Source organism: Chiloscyllium plagiosum, chromosome 3, assembly GCF_004010195.1.
Source record: "Chiloscyllium plagiosum isolate BGI_BamShark_2017 chromosome 3, ASM401019v2, whole genome shotgun sequence".
Classification (NCBI taxonomy): Eukaryota; Metazoa; Chordata; class Chondrichthyes; order Orectolobiformes; family Hemiscylliidae; genus Chiloscyllium; species Chiloscyllium plagiosum.
This window is the reverse complement of record NC_057712.1, coordinates 49,215,409-49,234,645: the sequence shown is the minus strand read 5'-3', so window position 1 is coordinate 49,234,645 and position 19,237 is coordinate 49,215,409. Positions and strand designations below refer to the sequence as shown.

Here is a 19,237-nt window from a genome sequence, read left to right as displayed (position 1 = left end):
TTTGGTTAAGGTATAATACTGTCTTCGAAACCTTCGAGCTAGTACCATGAGAGAGCAGACAAAACTTTGATAGAGCGTCTCCTCTGAAAAACACACTCCAACAGTGTAGCACACCCTTAGTACAGTCTAGAGGTTAAATTGTTTGGAGTTCGACAACAGATCACAATTATACTTTAGAACAGGTTCATCCTTCTTGTTGGCAGTACTTGTGTTTTTATGCTCAGTTTCACAGTTTGCTACACTGATGTTTAAGATCATTGGAGTGCATTTTTGCAGTGGTGGAGAATAAATGAATGAACAATCTGCTGTAACCATTACACAAGATTGGTGAGAATTCCAGAAATCTGCATTCCCTTACACTTTCTACTGAAGTTATGATAAAATTTGGCATCAATTCATCAACCTTTGGGACTGCCTGTTCAATGTGAGATCACTGTCATTCTTTATTCTATGAGACTTTGGACATAAAATAAGCTTTACCACCAGGGAAAACATAGGCAGAATGCACAATGGGGTGAAGAATGTATTGCCACCAGATTCTTGCAAATGTTTGAGATTTTGGAAAAGGTTTGTAGCTCGGGTTGTGGATCAGGTTGGATGTACGCTCACTGAGTGGTTGATTTGTTCTCAGATGTTTCGTCACCATGCTAGGTAACACCATCACTGAGCCTCCGGTGAAGCATTGGTGTTCTGTCCCGCTTGCTATTTCTGTGTCTTGGTTTGTTGTGGTGAGTGATAATGTTTCCAATTCTGTTTCTGGGAGGTTGGTAAACGGGGTCCAAATCTATATGTTTGTTAATGGAGTTTGGGTTTGAATGCCAGGCCTCTAGGAGTTTCCGCGCATGTCTTTGTTTGGCCTGTCCCAGGCTGGATGCATTGCCCCAGTTGAACTGGTGTCCATCTTTGACTGTGTGTATGGATACTAGTGATAGTTAGTCATGTCTTTTGGTGGCTAGTTCACACGCATGTATTCTGGTGGTTAGTTTCCTGCTGGTTTGTCCAAGATAATGTTTGTTGCAGATCTTGCAGGTTATTTTATATATTACATTCATTCTACTGGCTGTGGGTATGGGGTCCTTTAACTTCATCAGCAGTTGTTTTATGTAGTAATAGGTTTATGGGCTACCATGTTACCTAGGGGCCATAGTCGTCTGGTGCTCATCTCTGAAATGTCTTTGATGTAAGCTAGGGTGACTAGAGTCTCTGGGCGTGTTGTGTCTTTCTGTTTTGGTCTGTTGTGTAGGAATTGGCCAACTGTGTTTATTGGGTAACCATTGTTCTTGAATATGTTATGTATTTCTCCTCGGCTTCTCGTAGTTCTGTGGTGTTGCAGTATGTTGTGGCTCATTTTAAATAGTGTCCTGAAACAGCTCCATTCGTGGGTATTAGGGTGGTTGCTTCTGTAGTTGAGTATCTGGTCAGTGTGTGTGGCTTTCTTGCAAATGATGGTCTGCAGTTCTCCATTGGCTTTTAGTTCTACCATTATACTGGTGAGGATGTTGTTTACTGCCAGACTAAAATAGTTAATGATGAGGTTAAAGGACCCCATGCCCACAGCCAGCTGAACCAATGGCATATACAAAATACCCTGCAAGGACTGCAACAAACATGACATGAGACAAACTGGCAGAAAACTAACCACCAGGATATATGAGCACAAACTAGCCACCTAAAGACATGACTAACTATCACTAGTATCCATACACACAGATGAAGAGGGACACTAGTTCAATCTGGACAATCTTGGGACAGCCCAGAAAAAATGCATGCACAGAATTCTTAGAAGAGTGGCATTCAAACATGAACTCCATTAACAAACATTCAGATTTGGATCCCATTTACCTTCCTCTCAGGAAACAGAACGGGAAATTATACCACCCACCAGAAGAAACCAAGACCCATAAATAGCAAGCAGGTCAGAACATACCACTTCACCGGAGGCTCAGTGACAAAATATCTGAGAATAAACCCACCAGCTCAGCGAGCAAACCAACAACCTGATGCAAACGTGAATTTCACCTCCCTCTCAACATCAAAAATATAATGAGATCTTAATAGCAAAAGTTTTTTTTTGTTTTCCCTTTTGCCCCTATTGTTTCAGGAGTCGATATCTTCTGGAGTATTTCAGGAGATTTTCTTCTGCACTCCAATAATTCACAACTTGGATCACATGAATACTTAAAATGAGAAGAGCCAGAAATTCACTAAAACAGGTTAACCCGGCAGTAGGAATCTAGGTCAGATTTCTGTCACAGTGCCACCCTCCTACATTCCTTTTCCAGGAATGCCAGATGACCTGTAGTTTACCTACTGGGATTTTATCAAATGCTCCTTTTGTCTTTTATTGGTATTAATTAATCTAGTTAACAAACAACAACAACAAATTACATTCATTTAATTCCTTGGTTGTTCCAAAATGTCTCAGGATGCTTCAAACAATGAGTTATCAAACAAAAAGTGGCTTTGGATTACTTCATGTCCGTAATTTTACAGATTTACAGATTACATTACAGTGTGGAAACAGGCCCTTCGGCCCAACAAGTCCACACCGACCCGCCGAAGCGAACCCACCCATACCCCTACATTTACCCCTTACCTAACACTACGGGCAATTTAGTATGGCCAATTCACCTGACCCTGCACATCTTTGGACTGTGGGAGGAAACCGGAGCACCCGGAGGAAACCCACGCAGACACGGGGAGAACGTGCAAACTCCACACAGTCAGTCGCCTGAGGCGGGAATTGAACCCGGGTCTCTGGCGCTGTGAGGCAACAGTGCTAACCACTGTGCCGCCGTGCCGCCCACGATGAGTAATGATGAGTAGAATCATAGAGTCATAGAGATGTACAGCATGGAAACAGACCCTTTGGTCCAACTTGTCCAGGCTGACCAGATATCCCAACTCAATCTAGTCCCACTTGCCAGCCCCCTGCCCATATCCCTCCAAAGCCTTCCAATTAATATACCCATCCAGATGCCTTTTAAATGTTGCAATTGTACTAGCCTCCACCACTCCCTCTGATAGCTCATTCCATACACACACCACCCTCTGTGTGAAAGGGTTGTCCCTTAGTCTCTTTTATGTCTTTCCCCTCTCACCCTAAGCCTATGCCCTCTAGTTCTGGACTCCCCCACCCCAGGGAAAAGACTTTTTCTATTTATCCTATCCATGCCCCTCATGATTTTATAAACCTCTATAAGGTCACCCTTCCGCCTCCAACACTCCAGGGAAAACAGTCCCAGCTGATTCAACCTCTCCCTGTAGCTCAAATTCTCCACCCACGCAAATTCCTTGTAAATCTCCTCTGAACCTTTCAAGTTTCATAGCATCCTTCCGATAGGAAGGAGACCAGAATTGCACGTAACATTCCAACAGTGGCCTAACCAATGTCCTGTACAGCCACAACATGACCTCCCAATTCCTGTACTCGATACTCTGACCAATACCAAACACTTTCTTCACTATCCTATCTCCCTGAGATTCTACTTTCAAGGAATTATGAACCTGTATTCCAAGGTCTCTTTGTTCAGCAACACTCTCTTGGCTGCTAAGATTTGCTTTCCCAAAATGCAGCACCTCACATTTATCTAAATTAAACTCCATCTGCCACTCTTCAGCCCATTGGCCCACCTGATCAAGATCCTGTTGTAACCTGAGGTAACACTCTTCGCTGTCCACTACACCTCAATTTTGGTGTCATCTGCAAACTTACTAACTGTACCTTTTTCTACTAATATCCAAATCATTTATATAAATGATGAAAAGTAGTGGACCCAGCACCGATCCTTATGGCACTCCACTGACACAGGCCTCCAGTCTGAAAAGCAATTCTCCATCACCACCCTCTTATTTCTTCCTTTGAGCCAGTTCTGTATTCCATGAGATCTAACCTTGCTAACCAGTCTCCCATGGGGAACCTTGCTGAACGCCCTACTGAAGTCCACATAGATCATGTCTACCACTCTGGCCTCATCAATCCTCTTTGTTATTTCTTCAAAAAACTCTATCAAGTTTGTGAGACATAATTTCCAACGCACAAAGCCATGTTAACTATTCCTAATCAGTCCTTGCCTTTCCAAGTACATGTACATCCTGTCCCTCAGGATTCCCTCCATCAACTTGCCCACCACCGATGTCAGGCTCACTGGTCTATAGTTCCCTGGCTTGTCCTTACCATCTTTCTTAAACAGTGACACCACATGAGCCAACCTCCAGTCTTTCGGCACCTCACCTGTGACTATCGATGATACAAATATCTCAGCGAGGAGCCCAGCAATCCCTTCCTTAGATTTCCACAGAGTTCTTGGGTACACCTGATCAGGTCATTGGGATTTATCCACTTTTATGCATTTTAAGACATTCAGTACCCCCTCCTCTGTGGTATGGACATTTTCCAAGATATCACCATCTATTTTGTCACATTCTATATCTTCCATTTCCTTTTCTACAGTCAACACAGATGCAAAATACTCGTTTAGTATCTTCCGCATCTCCTCTATATAATTAGATTTTAGATTTTTTTAGATTACATTACAGTGTGGAAACAGGCCCTTCGGCCCAACAAGTCCACACCGACCCGCCGAAGTGAAGCCCACCCATACCCCTACATTTACCCCTTACCTAACACTACGGGCAATTTAGCATGGCCAATTTATCTGGCCCTGCACATCTTTGGACTGTGGGAGGAAACCGGAGCACCCGGAGGAAACCCACGCAGACACGTGGAGAACGTGCAAACTCCACACAGTCTGTCGCCTGAGGCGGGAATTGAACCCGGGTCTCTGGCGCCGTGAGGCAGCAGTGCTAACCACTGGGCCACCGTGCCGCCCACGGTGCTTGGTTTTATGACTATTCTGTGCAGCTTTACATTATGGCCAAACAGGAATGCTTCAAAAACAGTGGAAATGCAAAACTGACATCAGTGAATGTGACCATGAAGCTGAAAGACAATTAGTAAAGGCTTGACTGGTTCTTTTTTATTCAATCATGGAATGTAGGTGTTGCTGGCATCATGTTGGTGCTTCATCCCTTTACTAATGATGGAGAACAGTCTAATGAGGCAATAATTGACTAGTTGGATTTTTCCTGCTTTTTGTGTACAAGACATAACTAATCAATTTGTTATATTGCCAGGTAAAAACAGTGTGTAATTGTACTGGAGCAGTGCTCTGGACCACGAATCTTGAGAACTATTGCCAAAATGTTTTCAGTGTCCAAAGCTTCTGTAGCATTCAGAGCCTTTAGCCATTTATTGATATCACATAGAGTGAATCGAGTTGGTTGAAAAGTAACACGTGATACTGGGGACCTCTGAAAGAGGCTGAGATAGATCATCCACTTGAAATTTCTGGCTGAAGATTGTTACGAATGATTTAGCCTTATCTTTTGCAATGATGTATTAAGTCCCCCATCATTGAGGACAGGGATATTTGTGTAGCAGCCTCTAATTGTTTAATTATCCATCATGATTTATGACTGAATGAGGCAAGGCTGCAGAGCATAGATCTGATCCATTGGCTGTGGAATCACTTAGTTTTATCTGTCACTAGCTGCATAAAGTTTGAAATCACACAACACTAGGTTTTGGTCCCACAGGTTTATTTGGAAGCACTAGCTTTTGGAGCCCTGTCCCTTCATCAACCACCTGATGAAGAGGCAGTACCTCAAAAACTAATGCTTCCAAATAAACCTGTGAGACCTGGTGTTGTGTGATTTTTAACTTTGTGCACTCTAGTCCAACACCAGCACCTCCAAATCATGACTGGCTCCATAAGCTGTTTAGCATGTAAGCGGTCCTGTTAGGTAGCTTCACCAGCCTGACCCTTCATTTTTAGACATATCTAGTGCTGCTCCTGACCTGCCCTCCTTGGATGGTAAAAGCAGAGTGGGGATATGCTGGCCTTGAGCTTGCAGATGCAGCTGGAGGACACTTCTGCTATTACTGAGATCCTCATGGATGTCCAGTCTTCAGTTGTTCAAAGTCTGTCCCATTTCGCATGCTGATAGTGGCACACAACATTATGGAGGGTATTCTTGATCAGAAGTCAAAACTTTAACTGTAGAAGGACTGTGTGGTGGTCACTCTTACTGATACTGTCATAAACAGATGAATCTATGGTAGGCAGATTGGTGAGAATAAGTGTAATTAGATTATTCTCTCTTGCTCATTTCCAGAATAGCTCTCACAGACCTAGTATAACTGGAATGTCCTTCAGGAAGTCGAAGCTCGATCAATAGTGGAACTACCGAGCCATTTCTGGTCATGGATATTGAAACCTCAATCCAGGGTACATTCTGCATCCTTGCCACCATTGGCATTTCATCCAAATCTCTAACAGATACTCAACATGAAGGAGTACTGATTTCTGTGCCAAGATGGATCTGGGAGGTGCAGTCAAGGTGGTATTCAGCAGGGGGTTTCCTTGTCCATGTTTAAGCTAATGCCATGAGATTTTATAGCATTTGAAGTCAATATTGAGAACTCCTAGGAAGCATTTTCCTGACTGTATATCAATGTACCACCACCTCTGGGGATCTATCCTGTCAGTGCACAGGACATACCCAGGGATGGTGATGGTGACGACTGGGATATTGTCTCGAAAGATAATTCTGCCAGTATGATTATGTAGGTGTTCCCTATCTGTGGGACAGTTTTCCCAATGTTGCTCAAGTCCCCAGGTTTGAATGAGAGGAGGGTCAGGAGAGCAGGGTTTGCTATTGTCCATTCCAATGATCGGTAGCAAGTGGTCTACCTGGTCTTATTCCTTTTCTTAGATGTAATAGTTTGACACACAACCATGTGGCCTAATAGACCATTACAGAGGGCATTTAGCATTCAACTGGGTGGCCTGATAGACCATTACAGAGGGCATTTAACATTTAACTGCATTTAGGAGAAGGTGATGATGTAGTGGTATTGTCACTGGTCCAGTAATCTAGAGATCTAGGTAATGTTCTGGGGTTTGAGCATTTGGTGAATTTGAATTCAATAAATATCTGGAATTTGAAGTCTAGTAATGACCGTGTTGTAAAAATTGTTGATTGTTGTCAAAATCCATCTGATTCATTAATGTTGTTTAGGAAAGGAAACTGCCTTCCTTACCCAGTCTGGCCTACATGTCACTCCAGACCCACAGCAATGTGGTTAACTCAACTTCCCCCTGAAATGGCTGCGAAGGCCACTCAGTTCTGTCAGACATTAGAAAAATTTCAAGAAAAGGATGAAACTGGACGAACCACCTGGCATCGACCTTGGGATGAGAAATGACAACAGTAAACACAGTCCTCTTAACCTGGCAATGTTCACTTTATTAACATGTGGGATAGTGCTAAAGTTGGGAATGCTTCTCGCAAACTAGTCAAGAAACAGCCCATTATAGTCATTCTCACAGAATCATACCTTACATACAATGTGCTGGATACCACTATCACTATCCGTGGATATGACGTGTCCCACTGCCAAGACAGACTCAGCAGAAATGGCAGCATGGTGATATAAAATTGTGAGAGGGTTACTGTAAGATTCCTCAACATTGACTCTGGACCCCATGAAGTCTCGTGACATCAGATCAAACATGTACAAGGAAACCCCTGCTGATTACCACTTACCGTTTTCCTTTGGTTGATGAATTGGTACTCTTCCATGTTGAGCAACACTTGGAGGAACACTGAGGGTGGCGAGAAGTGCAAAATGTTCTTTGTGGAGGGACTTCATCACCAAGACTGACTGAGCTGGTCATGTTCTGAAGAACATTGCTGCTAGACAGGATCTTCAGCAGGTCGTGCGGCAACCAATAAGAGGGGAGAATGTACCTGGCTTCATCTTCACCAATATGCTGGCTGCAGACACGTGACAGTATTGGTAAGAGTGATCACTGTGCTGTCCTTGTGGAGATGAAGTTCCACCTTCACTTTGAATATATCCTCAATTGTGTTAGGAAGCATAATCACTGTGCTAACTGAAACAGATTGGATGCCATTCAAAATAAAGCAGTCCACTTGATTGATACTGCATCCAAAAACATTCAATCCTTCCCCTGCTGATGCTCAGTAGCAGTGGAAATTCACCAAAGATTTTTCGGTGGTCCTTTCCAAACCCACAACCAATTCCATCAAGTCGCACAAGAGCAGCAGATACATGGGAACATCACAACCTGTAAGTTTCCCTTCAAGCTACTCAACCTCCTGACTTGGAAATATATGGCCGTTCCTTCAGTGTCACTATGTCAAAATCCTGGAATTCATTCCCTACTTTCACTGTGGGCCTATCGACATGGACTACAGTGGTTCAAGAAGACAGCTCACCACCACCTTCTCAAAGACAGTTAGGAATGGTTACTAAATGCTGGCTCTGCCAGTGACAGTCAAGTCCCATGAGTAAATCAAATTAACATTGCTGTGCAACCGGAGCCAAATGTGAGCCAGAAAAAAAGATGGTAGATTTATTTCTCTAAAGGGCATCAATGGACTAGATGAATTTTGATGACAATCAGTTTTGTGGTAGTGATTAAATTAGTAGCTGATTCCAGATTTTATGGACTGAATTCAAACATTACCATCTTCCTAAGTGGGATTTGAACTCCAGTCCTCAAAGTTTCAGTATGAGATTTTGGATTACTCAGATCTTAATGTTACTACTATGCTAACAACTCCCCACTGGCTGCCAGTGCTCAATGTTCACTGTTCACTAATGCCCCTTCAGGGGATGAACTCTGCCATCCTTACCAGACCAATGCCAATACATTTTACTTTAACTGCTTAGAAATGGTAACCGTCCAGTTGATGATATTCAATTTTTATGATGTTGTCCGAAAACCCTTACACTCACACTTCAAGCAAGCATACAAGATTCTGACCGGGATCAGCGGGATGGGTGCAGGAAAGGTGTTTCTCTGGTTAGGGTGGATGCAGAATGGGGAGAGCATAATCTCAGAATAAGGTTTAGACAACTGAGTTAGGACTGAGGTGAGGAGGAATTTCTTCAGTCGACAGGTGATGAATTTTTTGAATTCTCGATCACAGAGGGCTGTCCAGATTCAATCACTGGGTATGTTCAATGCAGACATAAGTAGGTTTCTTGATATTAATGGCTTTGAGGCATAAGGGGAAAATATGGAAACATGGAGTTGAGGTAGATGATAAGACATGATCGAATATAGCAGATCAAGCTACAATGGTAGAATGGCCCTCTCCTGTTCCGACATTGCAATGTTCCCGATAACTATGGATGGGTGTTAAAACTTACCAGTGACTCCAACTATGAATGTTTAAAGAAATGCCTCATTAATTCCATACTGGTTGCACCCTCTTGTTTATATCATTATGCCCCATTGGTGCCAGCTAGGCTTAGTTGGCAATATGCTTACCTCTGAGGTGCAAGGCTCTGGATTCATAGCTTGTTCCTGGCTTTAGAACACAGAATATAGAACAGTACAGTACAGGAACAAGCCCTCGGGCACATATGTTGTGCTGAACATGATGCCAAATTAAACTAATCCCTTCCGTCTGCCCTTGGCCCATATTCCTCCATTCCTTACATATTCATGTGATTATCTAAAAGTACCTTAAACGTCTCTATTGTATTTGCTTCCACCACCAACCATGGCAGCGTGTTTCAGACTCGTATCACTCTGGGTAAATGACTTGTCCCTCACATCTCCTTTGAACTTTCTCCCTCTTACCTTAAATGCATGCCCCCTAGCATTAGACATTTCAATGCTGGGGAAAAAGATTCTGACTATCAATCCTATCCTATGCACCTTGTAATTTTATAGACTTCTATTAAGCCTCCCCTCAGCCTCTGCTGCAGCAGAAAAAACAACCCAAGTTTTTCTAACTCATACTTTCCAATCCAGGCAGCGTAGAATGAAATGCCTAGGGTGTGGAAATAGGCCATTTGGCCCATCATGTGCACAATAGCCCCGCAAACAGTATCCCATGCAGATCCCCCTCCACCAATCCTACCCCTGTAACCATGCACTTTGAATGGCCAATCCACCAAGCCTACACATCCCTGGACAATTTGGCAACACCAATCCACCTAACCTACACATCATTGGACTGCGGGAGGAAACCAGAGCACCCAGACAGGGCACTTGCAGTCACGGGGAGTACACACAAACTCAACATAGATAGTTGTTCAAGAGTAGGATTGGTCCCTGGCACTGTGAGGCAGCAGTGTTAATTACTGAGCCACCATTTCATGTCTGAAGGCAATCTCTTTGAATGTCTTCAACATACATTTTCTCTAACAGGACTTCTGTTTATCATATTTTTCTTTTGTTACATTCTTTTTTTCTTGCCATGTTTGATTCTCCCCAAATCTTGGTAAACCTCTTCTGTACCCTCTCCAAAGCCTTCAATTCCTTCCTGTAACGTGGCAACCAGGTGCACTGGTGGAGATGTCATCATTCACAGATGAGAAAAACAGTCAAACAGAGACCCTATCTGCTGTCTTCACCCTCATTGCCTTAGTTGATATCAATCCCACAATTAACATCACCACAAACAGATTATTTGATCATCAAACTGTTTGTTGTGCATCATTACAACAATGACAAAAAAACTTCTTTGGCTATAAAATATTTTGAGAGACTGAATAATCATGAAAAAGCATTATATATGTGCAAACCTTTCTGACTTTTTGGCACTTTATTTTTATATTGACTCTAGGTCAAATGCCAGTTCTGTCATTTGCCATACGCTTCTACTATAGTCAAGCAGCCTGAGGTAAAAGCTTTTCTCTATTAACTTTACTGGGCAATAAATTATAGTTCTTGAATTGGGACTTTTATCGTGCAGTTTCACTCAGTTCTTTACATTTCCATAAGAACATATAAGGCAAATTTTTGTTACAACATTCACGAGGGTATAACCAACAAATTTGATTTGGGCTGTTCAGTGATTATCTCAGAATGCTCCTCTTCCCACTAAGCGAAGTAGTGCCTCAAATTGCCAGTGGGAAGCACAACAGAAACCTTCAAGGTGGAGGTTGATAGGTTTTATTTAAGCAAGTAATATGTGTTGTGGGTCAGTGAAGTCAATTTATCAATCAGGGGTCATTAAAATGAAGCCTTGAACAATGAATGGCCTGCACTCTATGATAGTCCAATACACAAGCCATTGCATAACCAGATGCCGCACTAACCTGGGCACAAGGCGATGTTGCAGATTTTTGTTTGGGACTCTGGCCCGTCACAAGCCCGTCCACCATACTGAGGAGAAATGCATGACCTTGATCTTGTCCTTTGACCTCTGCCGCAAGTGAATGAACACAAGCTCCAGGGTGACCAATCTTCCCAAACGCCATGCACTACAACAGAATAAAAGCAGTTTGTAAAAGCAGATGTTAGATTTAACAGTCTTAAGAGGAGTTTCAAAAAAGATAAAGTGAGTTTTTAAGGCTGCTCAGATATTATGTGGAGAGTGAGAAGGACATATACATCAGTAGTAGGGGATGTACAGCATGTTACTGTTATTCTGCACCACATACTGCTCCATGTCTGCTATTTCCCCATTGTCACACTTCCAGAAGATGCATCAAGGTGGAGGAAAACGTTATGCAGATGCACCTAGAATGATGGGGAAGAAAAGTAGTGGCAGACTCACACAAGCCTCTGTAATATACAAGCTCAGTGTGGCGTATATGTTCAGTTCTAGCCTAGGATTCCCAATGGTCTGGGAACAGATCTTCCACCTACTCCCAGTCAGGGAAAGATAGACTCCTGACATGAAAAAACAAAACAAATAACACAAAAAATGAACCACTTCTTTAGTATGGTCTGAGAAGCCTAGCAAGGACAGCTTTATGATGAAGAATACTTGAAATCTTCTTTCAATATGAATAACACTGAATAACAGTAAATATAAATCAATACACATAGGTCAAATAGTTAACATGTTACAGAATTGTATTAAATGAGTATATGCTGAAAGAGGCAGAAATTCTAATTTCTTTGTTTAAAAATGTCATAAGTAAGAGGCAGAAATTCTAATTTCTTTGTTTAAAAATGTCGTAAGTTGTAATTTAACCAAGAAAAAGACATCATTCCTGGTGACCACACATTAACATCAATTGGATATGAATAATAGATGACTACAGTGCCAACTATGGCCTTTACCAACTATTTACCCCAAGGGAGAGCTTTACAATCTCATTGTGCAGTCGCTAAAATGCCAAACAATTCTCCACAGGGATAAATAGGAAGAACCAACAAACATCCCTGGAGGCAGTCACTCATTAATCATCCTCCTGGGTGGGAAGTTGTATTGACAGAGGCCTGGCTGTAAAACTTCAGTCTGGATTTCCAGACAGTAAAGGGGTCTATGCACTGCAAAACCATAGAAAAGTGGGGAGAATAAATTAAGTTATAGTCAAAACAGGGCCATTGAATGTGAAATGGTGGTGCAGTAGTAATATCACTGGACTTGAACTCAAAGGCCCGATCTGGAAATGTCTCTTCAAATGGCAGCTGGTAGAATTTAAATGGATTTTTTTTTTAAATTAGAAGCAAAAAGCTAGTCATGATTAAATGGTGCCATAAGAGCATCATAAAAACCTATCTGCATGCTATACGAATATCCTTTAAAGAAGGAAGGTAGCCTTCCCTACCAGTGATTCCAGACCCACAGCAATGTGATTTACTCTTAACTATTCTCTGAAGTGGTTGAGCAAATCATTCATTACAACAGCAATTCATGATGGGCAACAAAATACTGGCCTTGCCAAGAATTATCAATGAGACTTTGAATTATCGAGAGTAAGAACAAGTCGGGCAAAGATTTAAAGTGATGTGCAAATGAAGCAGGGTGATATGAGGAAACTCTTTTCCACACAGTGAGTAATTAATGTATGGAATGCACGATCTGAAAATGTGGTGAAGGCAGGTTTTATTGAGACATTCAGGAGAGCATCGGATCATTATGTGGATAGAAATATGGTGCAAGGATATGATGAAAAGGCAGGAGATTGGCATTAAGAATGATGCTTGTTTGAAGAGCTAGTGCAAGCACAATGGACCAAATAGCCTCTTTCTGCACCATAACAATCCTGTAATTCAATTCCGTGATTCTTGCCTATGGTGCCCACATCCTATTAAAGAATAGAGAAAGTTGTTGTTTGTCAAACATTCCTCTCCCAGTAATACTGCAGATGTGCCTTGCATTTAACCAGAAATATGGCTTAAAGGATGTCACATTTCGAGATTGTAACAAGGTCAGCCAAGTGGACCTCATAGATTTTGATTTTGGCTGTTAATCCGGTCCAAACCATAAGCCCTGGCTAACGCACAAGAAGTGTGTCAGACATCCTGTTCTCCCTAAGAGTTGGCTCTGAGGGAGCTGGATCAGTGTCAAAGACTCTTGACGTGTAAATAAATGGTGATTTGGTGATGGGATACCAGCTTGTTTGGAGTTAGTTCAGAGATAATTGTTTGATAAGCATTGGAAGATAAAGAGGTATGACAAAACATTTTTGAAACTAGATTTTCAAAGACAAAGCATGAGGAGGAGAAGGTGAAGGAATTATGACTTAAATTCCAAAGCTGTAGGGACAAAATGCTTGAAAATCATGTAATTGTTGAGGGCAAGGGTTGGTGGGGTGGTTAGGACTTGAGTTCAGTGAGCACAGGTCAGGCCAAGAAATTAATCAAACTTTGCGACAAGCACAAGGATTTTGATTGGCTGTATTGTTCTATATTCTTCTTCTAGTCAGCAATGGCTACATACTTTATTTGCCACCCACTCCCAATGCCTTTGAGTTTTGAAGTTCTTTCAGCTTTTGCAGAGGACAGTTAAGAGTCAACCACATTGCTGCAGGTCTGATGTCACAAATAAGGATGGGCTGGCTTCCTTCCCTAAGGAACATTAGTGAACCAGATGGATTTTCTTTAATGGGAGAAAGTGAGGACTGCAGATGCTGGAGATCAGAGCTGAAAATGTGTTGCTGGAGAAGCGCAGCAGGTCAGGCAGCTTCCAAGGAGCAGGAGAATTGCCATTTCGGGCATGATCCCTTCTTCAGAATTTTCTTTAATGACAATTTTACAATCACCGTTTTTGAGAACGTCTGTATTTCATATTTTATTATTTAAATTTCATCAGCTACAACAACAAGAGTTGACCCCAGATCCCCAGCTTCTCATTTACTAGTACAGTGACATAACTATTCTGCCACCATCTTTGCACTGTGATCAGAGAGTGATCAAAACTATATCCATTGCATATGACAGGGAAAGTGAAAGGCATTAATATTTTTTCTCAGGTACATGAAAGTAACTTGATTAGCCTCAGTATTAGCTAATACTGAGGCTAAGAAGAAGGGCTTATGCCCGAAATGTCGATTCTCCTGTTCCCTGGATGCTGCCTGACCTGCTGCGCTTTTCCAGCAACACATTTCCAGCTCTGATCTCCAGCATCTGCAGACCTCACTTTCTCCTCAGTATTAGCTAAAATGATTCAAACAGTAGAGGACAGTCCTACACAGTATCTAAAATGTAACTTGGCATTAACCAAGCAGTGCTGTTAATCAATTCTAGTCAGATGTCATTATTGCTTAAGTGAAAGTGATGTTAAAACCAATAAGAAATAAGAAAAAAACATGGCAAGTGTGCGTAAACAGAGCCTGTTTTATTGCAGTAATGTCCTGCCATTGTTGGATTGTTTCCCTTTTGGACTGGCAATCTGCAGCTCTAACTCACCCAGCTGAGTGGGAGTAATGTGTCAGTCTGAAAGGTGAAGTATGGTGAGTTATTCAACCAAAAAAGCATCACTCTGAAACCTGATCCCTCTCTCCACAAATATGCACACATGCCTTTCCAGCATGGGTCACCTCCAGTTGATTGCCCCTTCATTCTCTACAGCCCAGAGAGTGTCAGTTTCAGTCTCCTTATTTTCTTCCAAGCTGACAGAGCTATTTGTGTGACCTAGTTGACTGTTGTGATCGCCAGAAAGACAACTGAGTAGCCCTTTGCTTCTGGTGTGTATACTTCTCTGTTCAGGACTAGTGGAGACCAGGGCCAAGGTAACAATATGAGCGGTGGTCCCTCTGCTAATGCCCATGGCCCAGGAATAAACTCAAAGCAAAGTTGCACTCAAAAGAGAAAATGCTGGAAAATCTCAGCAGGTCTGGCAGAATCTGTAAGGAGAGAAAAGAGCTGATGTTTCAAGTCTAACTGACCCTTTGCTTTTAAGCAAAGTTGCAGTCAGCTGGGTGAGGTTTCTATAGTGCCAGGGTGTATGTGAGGAGTATAGGACAGCTTCTAGATTCTTCTTTAAAAATTCAGTTTAAATTCTACCACTTGCCATTTGAATGGATATTTCCAGATCTGAGCCTTTGAGTTCAAGTCCAGTGATATTACTGCTGCACCACCCTCTCCCAACAAGTTCCAATGTGATGCTTTCTCTGTTGTGGTTCTGTTCGCCGAGCTGGAAGTTTTTGTTGCGAACGTTTCGTCCCCTGGCTAGGCGACATCATCAGTGCTTGGGAGCACCTAGCCAGGGGACGAAACATTTGCAACAAAAACTTCCAGCTCGGCGAACAGAACCACAACAACGAGCACCCGAGCTACAAATCTTCGCACAAACTTTGATGCTTTCTCTGTTAAATAACCTGCCATACTTCACCATTCAGACTGATGCATTACCACCACTCAGCTTGGTGAGTAACAGCTGCAGACTGCAGTCCAGAGGGGAAACAATTCAACAGTGGTAGGGCGCTACCGCATTGAAACAGGCTCTGTTTATAGACACTTTCCAGTGCTGCAACATCTCCACCAAGGACAGTAAGATCCCATATTATATGCTAGACAAGTGAATTGCCATATCTCTTCCCAATTAAACATAAACTTGTGTGACTAATAAATGACAAGGTCAGGCACATGTAACATTTAAAATACATAAGAGACCATTTTTGCATTTGGAATAGCGATAGAGTCATAGAGTCCTACAGCATGGAGACAAGTCCTTTGGCCCAAACCTGTACATGCTGACTAAAATGTCCATCCATGCTAACCCCATTTTCCTGCACTTAGCCCATATCCTTCTAAACCTTTTTCTATTCATGTATTTGTCCAAATGCTTTTTAACTGTTAATGTACCCGCTTCAACCATTTCCACTGGCAGCTTATTCCACATGCGTACCACACTCTGTGTAAAAAAGTTGCCTCTCAGTTTCCTTTTATTCTTTCCCCTCTCACCTTAAACTGATGTCCTCTAGTCCTCAATTTCCCCAACCCTGTAAAAAAGACTGAGTGCATTCACTCTATTTATGCCTCTCATGATGTTATGCATTTCTATAAGATTTGCCCTCAGTCTCCTCCACGCTAAAGAAAAAAAGTCCGAGTTTGTCCAATTTCTTCCTATAACTCAGATCATTGAGCCCTGGCAACATCCTTATTAAATTCTTCTGCACTCCTTCCAGTTTAATAACATCCTTTCTATAGCAAGGTGACCAAAACTGAACACAATACTCCAAATTCAGCCTCACCGACATTCTGTACAACTACAACAGAATTTGCCAGCTTTAATACTCAAGGACCTGACTGATGAAGGCCAGTGTGCCAAAAGCAGCCTTCACAGCCCTGTCTACTTGGGACTCCACTTTCAGAGAACCCTGTACCTGAACTCCAAGATCCCTCTGTTGCACTACACTCCTCAGGCGCCATCATTCACCATGAAACTCTTACCTTTCCAAAATGCAAGACCTCATACTTATTTACATTAAACTCCATTTGTTACTTCTTGACCCACTTCCCCCAGCTGATCAAGGTCTTACTGCAATTTCTGAGAACCTTCCTCACTGTCCATGATACCGCCTAGTTTAGTGTCATCTGCAAAGTTACTAATCATGCCTTGTACATTCTCATCCAAATCATTGATTATAGATAACAAACAGCAATGGCTCCAGCACCGAGCCCTGAGGCACTCCACCAATTCCACCAATTCTTTGTTCTATTCTTGTACAGGGAGTTTGACCTGAATGCTCTGACAGTTCAAAGTATCCACTACCATTAAATATATTTTTTTCCATTCACTGCTTCTGCTTTTCTATTTCTCTCCCGTCACCCCACCCCATTCTAAGCACCAAGAGTTCAGGTGTATGTCAATGTTGACCTCGTAATTATGGCCATAAGTTTGAACACAACAAATCATTTTAAGATATACAAACAATCACTATCTGGCAACATTGCAACAGCAGCTGTACCCCAGCCAGTGGTAGCAATATCACAGTGTGAAAACCATTCAATTTCTGCTAAGCGGCACTGAATTAAATAAATATTTCGATAAAGCTAAACAGGCTTCTGCACAGCTGCTGACAAGAAATATTCCAATTTACCTGATGTTTTTGCTGAAACAGTGTGATCTGTCAATAGGCCTAATTGAAAGCAATGAGATTACCTAGTCATCTTCTTTGTGTAAGTTGCATGACACCTATTCAAAAGGGAACACATCATTGCCACACCAATCTTAAAATAATTTCTGACTTCCACACTGTTTTAAGCTTATCATAGGTAAATTGTAAAAATGTTTCATACATTGAATTAATGGAAAAGGTAAATAGGAGCAAAATGCAGGAATTTGAAAATATTTTGGTTGTTTTGTCTATATTGAGTCACATAATTAAACATCCATATTTTTACTCATCCATTGCTAACACTACCTGGACAGAGGGCAGTGTTATTGCAAACCCTTGATTCTCTTAAAGGCACGCTGCACAGAATCCCGTAAGATGATACACAAGCTCTGGTTCGCACCTGCGACCCTTGCCCACATGTTACTGAACACATACTCCACTGGGTCCATTCTTCTGTAACAGGGTCTCCTGTATGTAAAGAATGACACAGTAATCATTAAACAGCACAAACTCCATTGTCAATTACACAGTAATTGTCCCAAGAATAACCAGGAGCAATACAGTCTGCAATCTGTCAACTAGTTATTATAACTATGAAGAAATTGTACAGAGCAGTTATAAGATTTCCAACGATCTCTGAAACTCTTACTAAGCACTTCCAAGTTGATGGGATCTGATTGCAAACATGCATTATTAAACTGTGGGAGGGATATATCCATATTTTCAAGCTGAAAAAGTCTTTCTATAGATACCTAATCAAATGCCTGTGAAAGGAGGCTTTCCAAATTGGAAGCTAGGATAGAAAGGACAGTGAAATGAAGTTTTGGGTTGGGAAGATCCACAGCAGTAGAGGCTGCCACGGAGTTCAAAACAATTTACACAACCATATTCCCACTCCAGCAGGTCCTTGCTCTCTCTCAGGGGTTGTGACAATTTTCAATCCTTGACAATGAGATAATGTTTGAGAAGTGCTGCTCACGAATTTTATTGGACTTTCACATTACTTTAACATACCCTGCTTCCTGGCCATTGCAGTTGTACTCTGTGATATGTCAAAATCCTGGAATTCCCACCCCAATAGCATTGTGAATCTACCTACACCACATAGACCCAATGGTTCAATAAGGCATAAGGTTGTGGGAAGCTAGAGAAGTGATTGTTGGGCCTCTTGCTGAGATATTTGTATCATTGATAGTCACAGGTGAGATGCCAGAAGACTGGAGGTTGGTAAACGTGGTGCCACTTTTTAACAAGGGCAGACAAGCCAGGGAACTATAGACCAGTGAGCCTGACCTCGGTGGTGGGCAAGTTGTTGGAGGGAATCCTGAGGGACAAGATGTACATGTATTTGTAAAGGCAAGGACTGATTTGGGATAGTCAACATGGCTTTGTGCGTGCGAAATCATGTCTCACAAACTTGATTGAGTTTTTTGAAGAAGTAACAAAGACGACTGATGAGGGCAGAGCAGTAGATGTGATCTATATGGATTTCAGAAGGCGTTGGACAAGGTTCTCGATGGAGGACTGAATAGCAAGGTTAGATCTCATGGAATACAGGAAGAACTAGCCATTTGGATACAGAACTGGCTCAAAGGTAGAAGACAGAGGGTGGTGGTGGAGGCCTGTGACCAGTGGAGTGCCACAAGGATCGGTGCTGGGCCCTCTACTTTTTGTCAATTACATAAATGATTTGGATGCGAGCATAAGAGGTACAGTTAGTAAGTTTGCAGATGACACCAAAATTGGAGGTGTAGTGGACAGCAAAGAGGGTTACCTCAGATTACAACAGGATCTGGACCAGATGGGCCAATGGGCTGAGAAGTGGCAGATGGAGTTTAATTCAGATAAATGCGAGGTGCTGCATTTTGGGAAAGCAAATCTTAGCAG

At 42.1% G+C, this 19,237-nt stretch overlaps 1 protein-coding gene across 10 annotated transcripts in view; it reads right to left on the bottom strand.

The window, feature by feature from the left end:
* Positions 1-19,237, bottom strand: part of adgrb3 (adhesion G protein-coupled receptor B3) — an 814,402-nt gene that overhangs the window by 442,310 nt on the left and 352,855 nt on the right. For all 10 annotated transcript variants that reach the window (XM_043681622.1, XM_043681628.1, XM_043681636.1 and 7 more), the window contains 2 exons: positions 17,657-17,818; positions 11,150-11,314 (listed from right to left, as the gene is read on the bottom strand). In XM_043681622.1, coding sequence (XP_043537557.1) covers positions 11,150-11,314; positions 17,657-17,818 — 327 coding nt within the window. The remainder of the gene's footprint in view (positions 1-11,149; positions 11,315-17,656; positions 17,819-19,237) is intronic.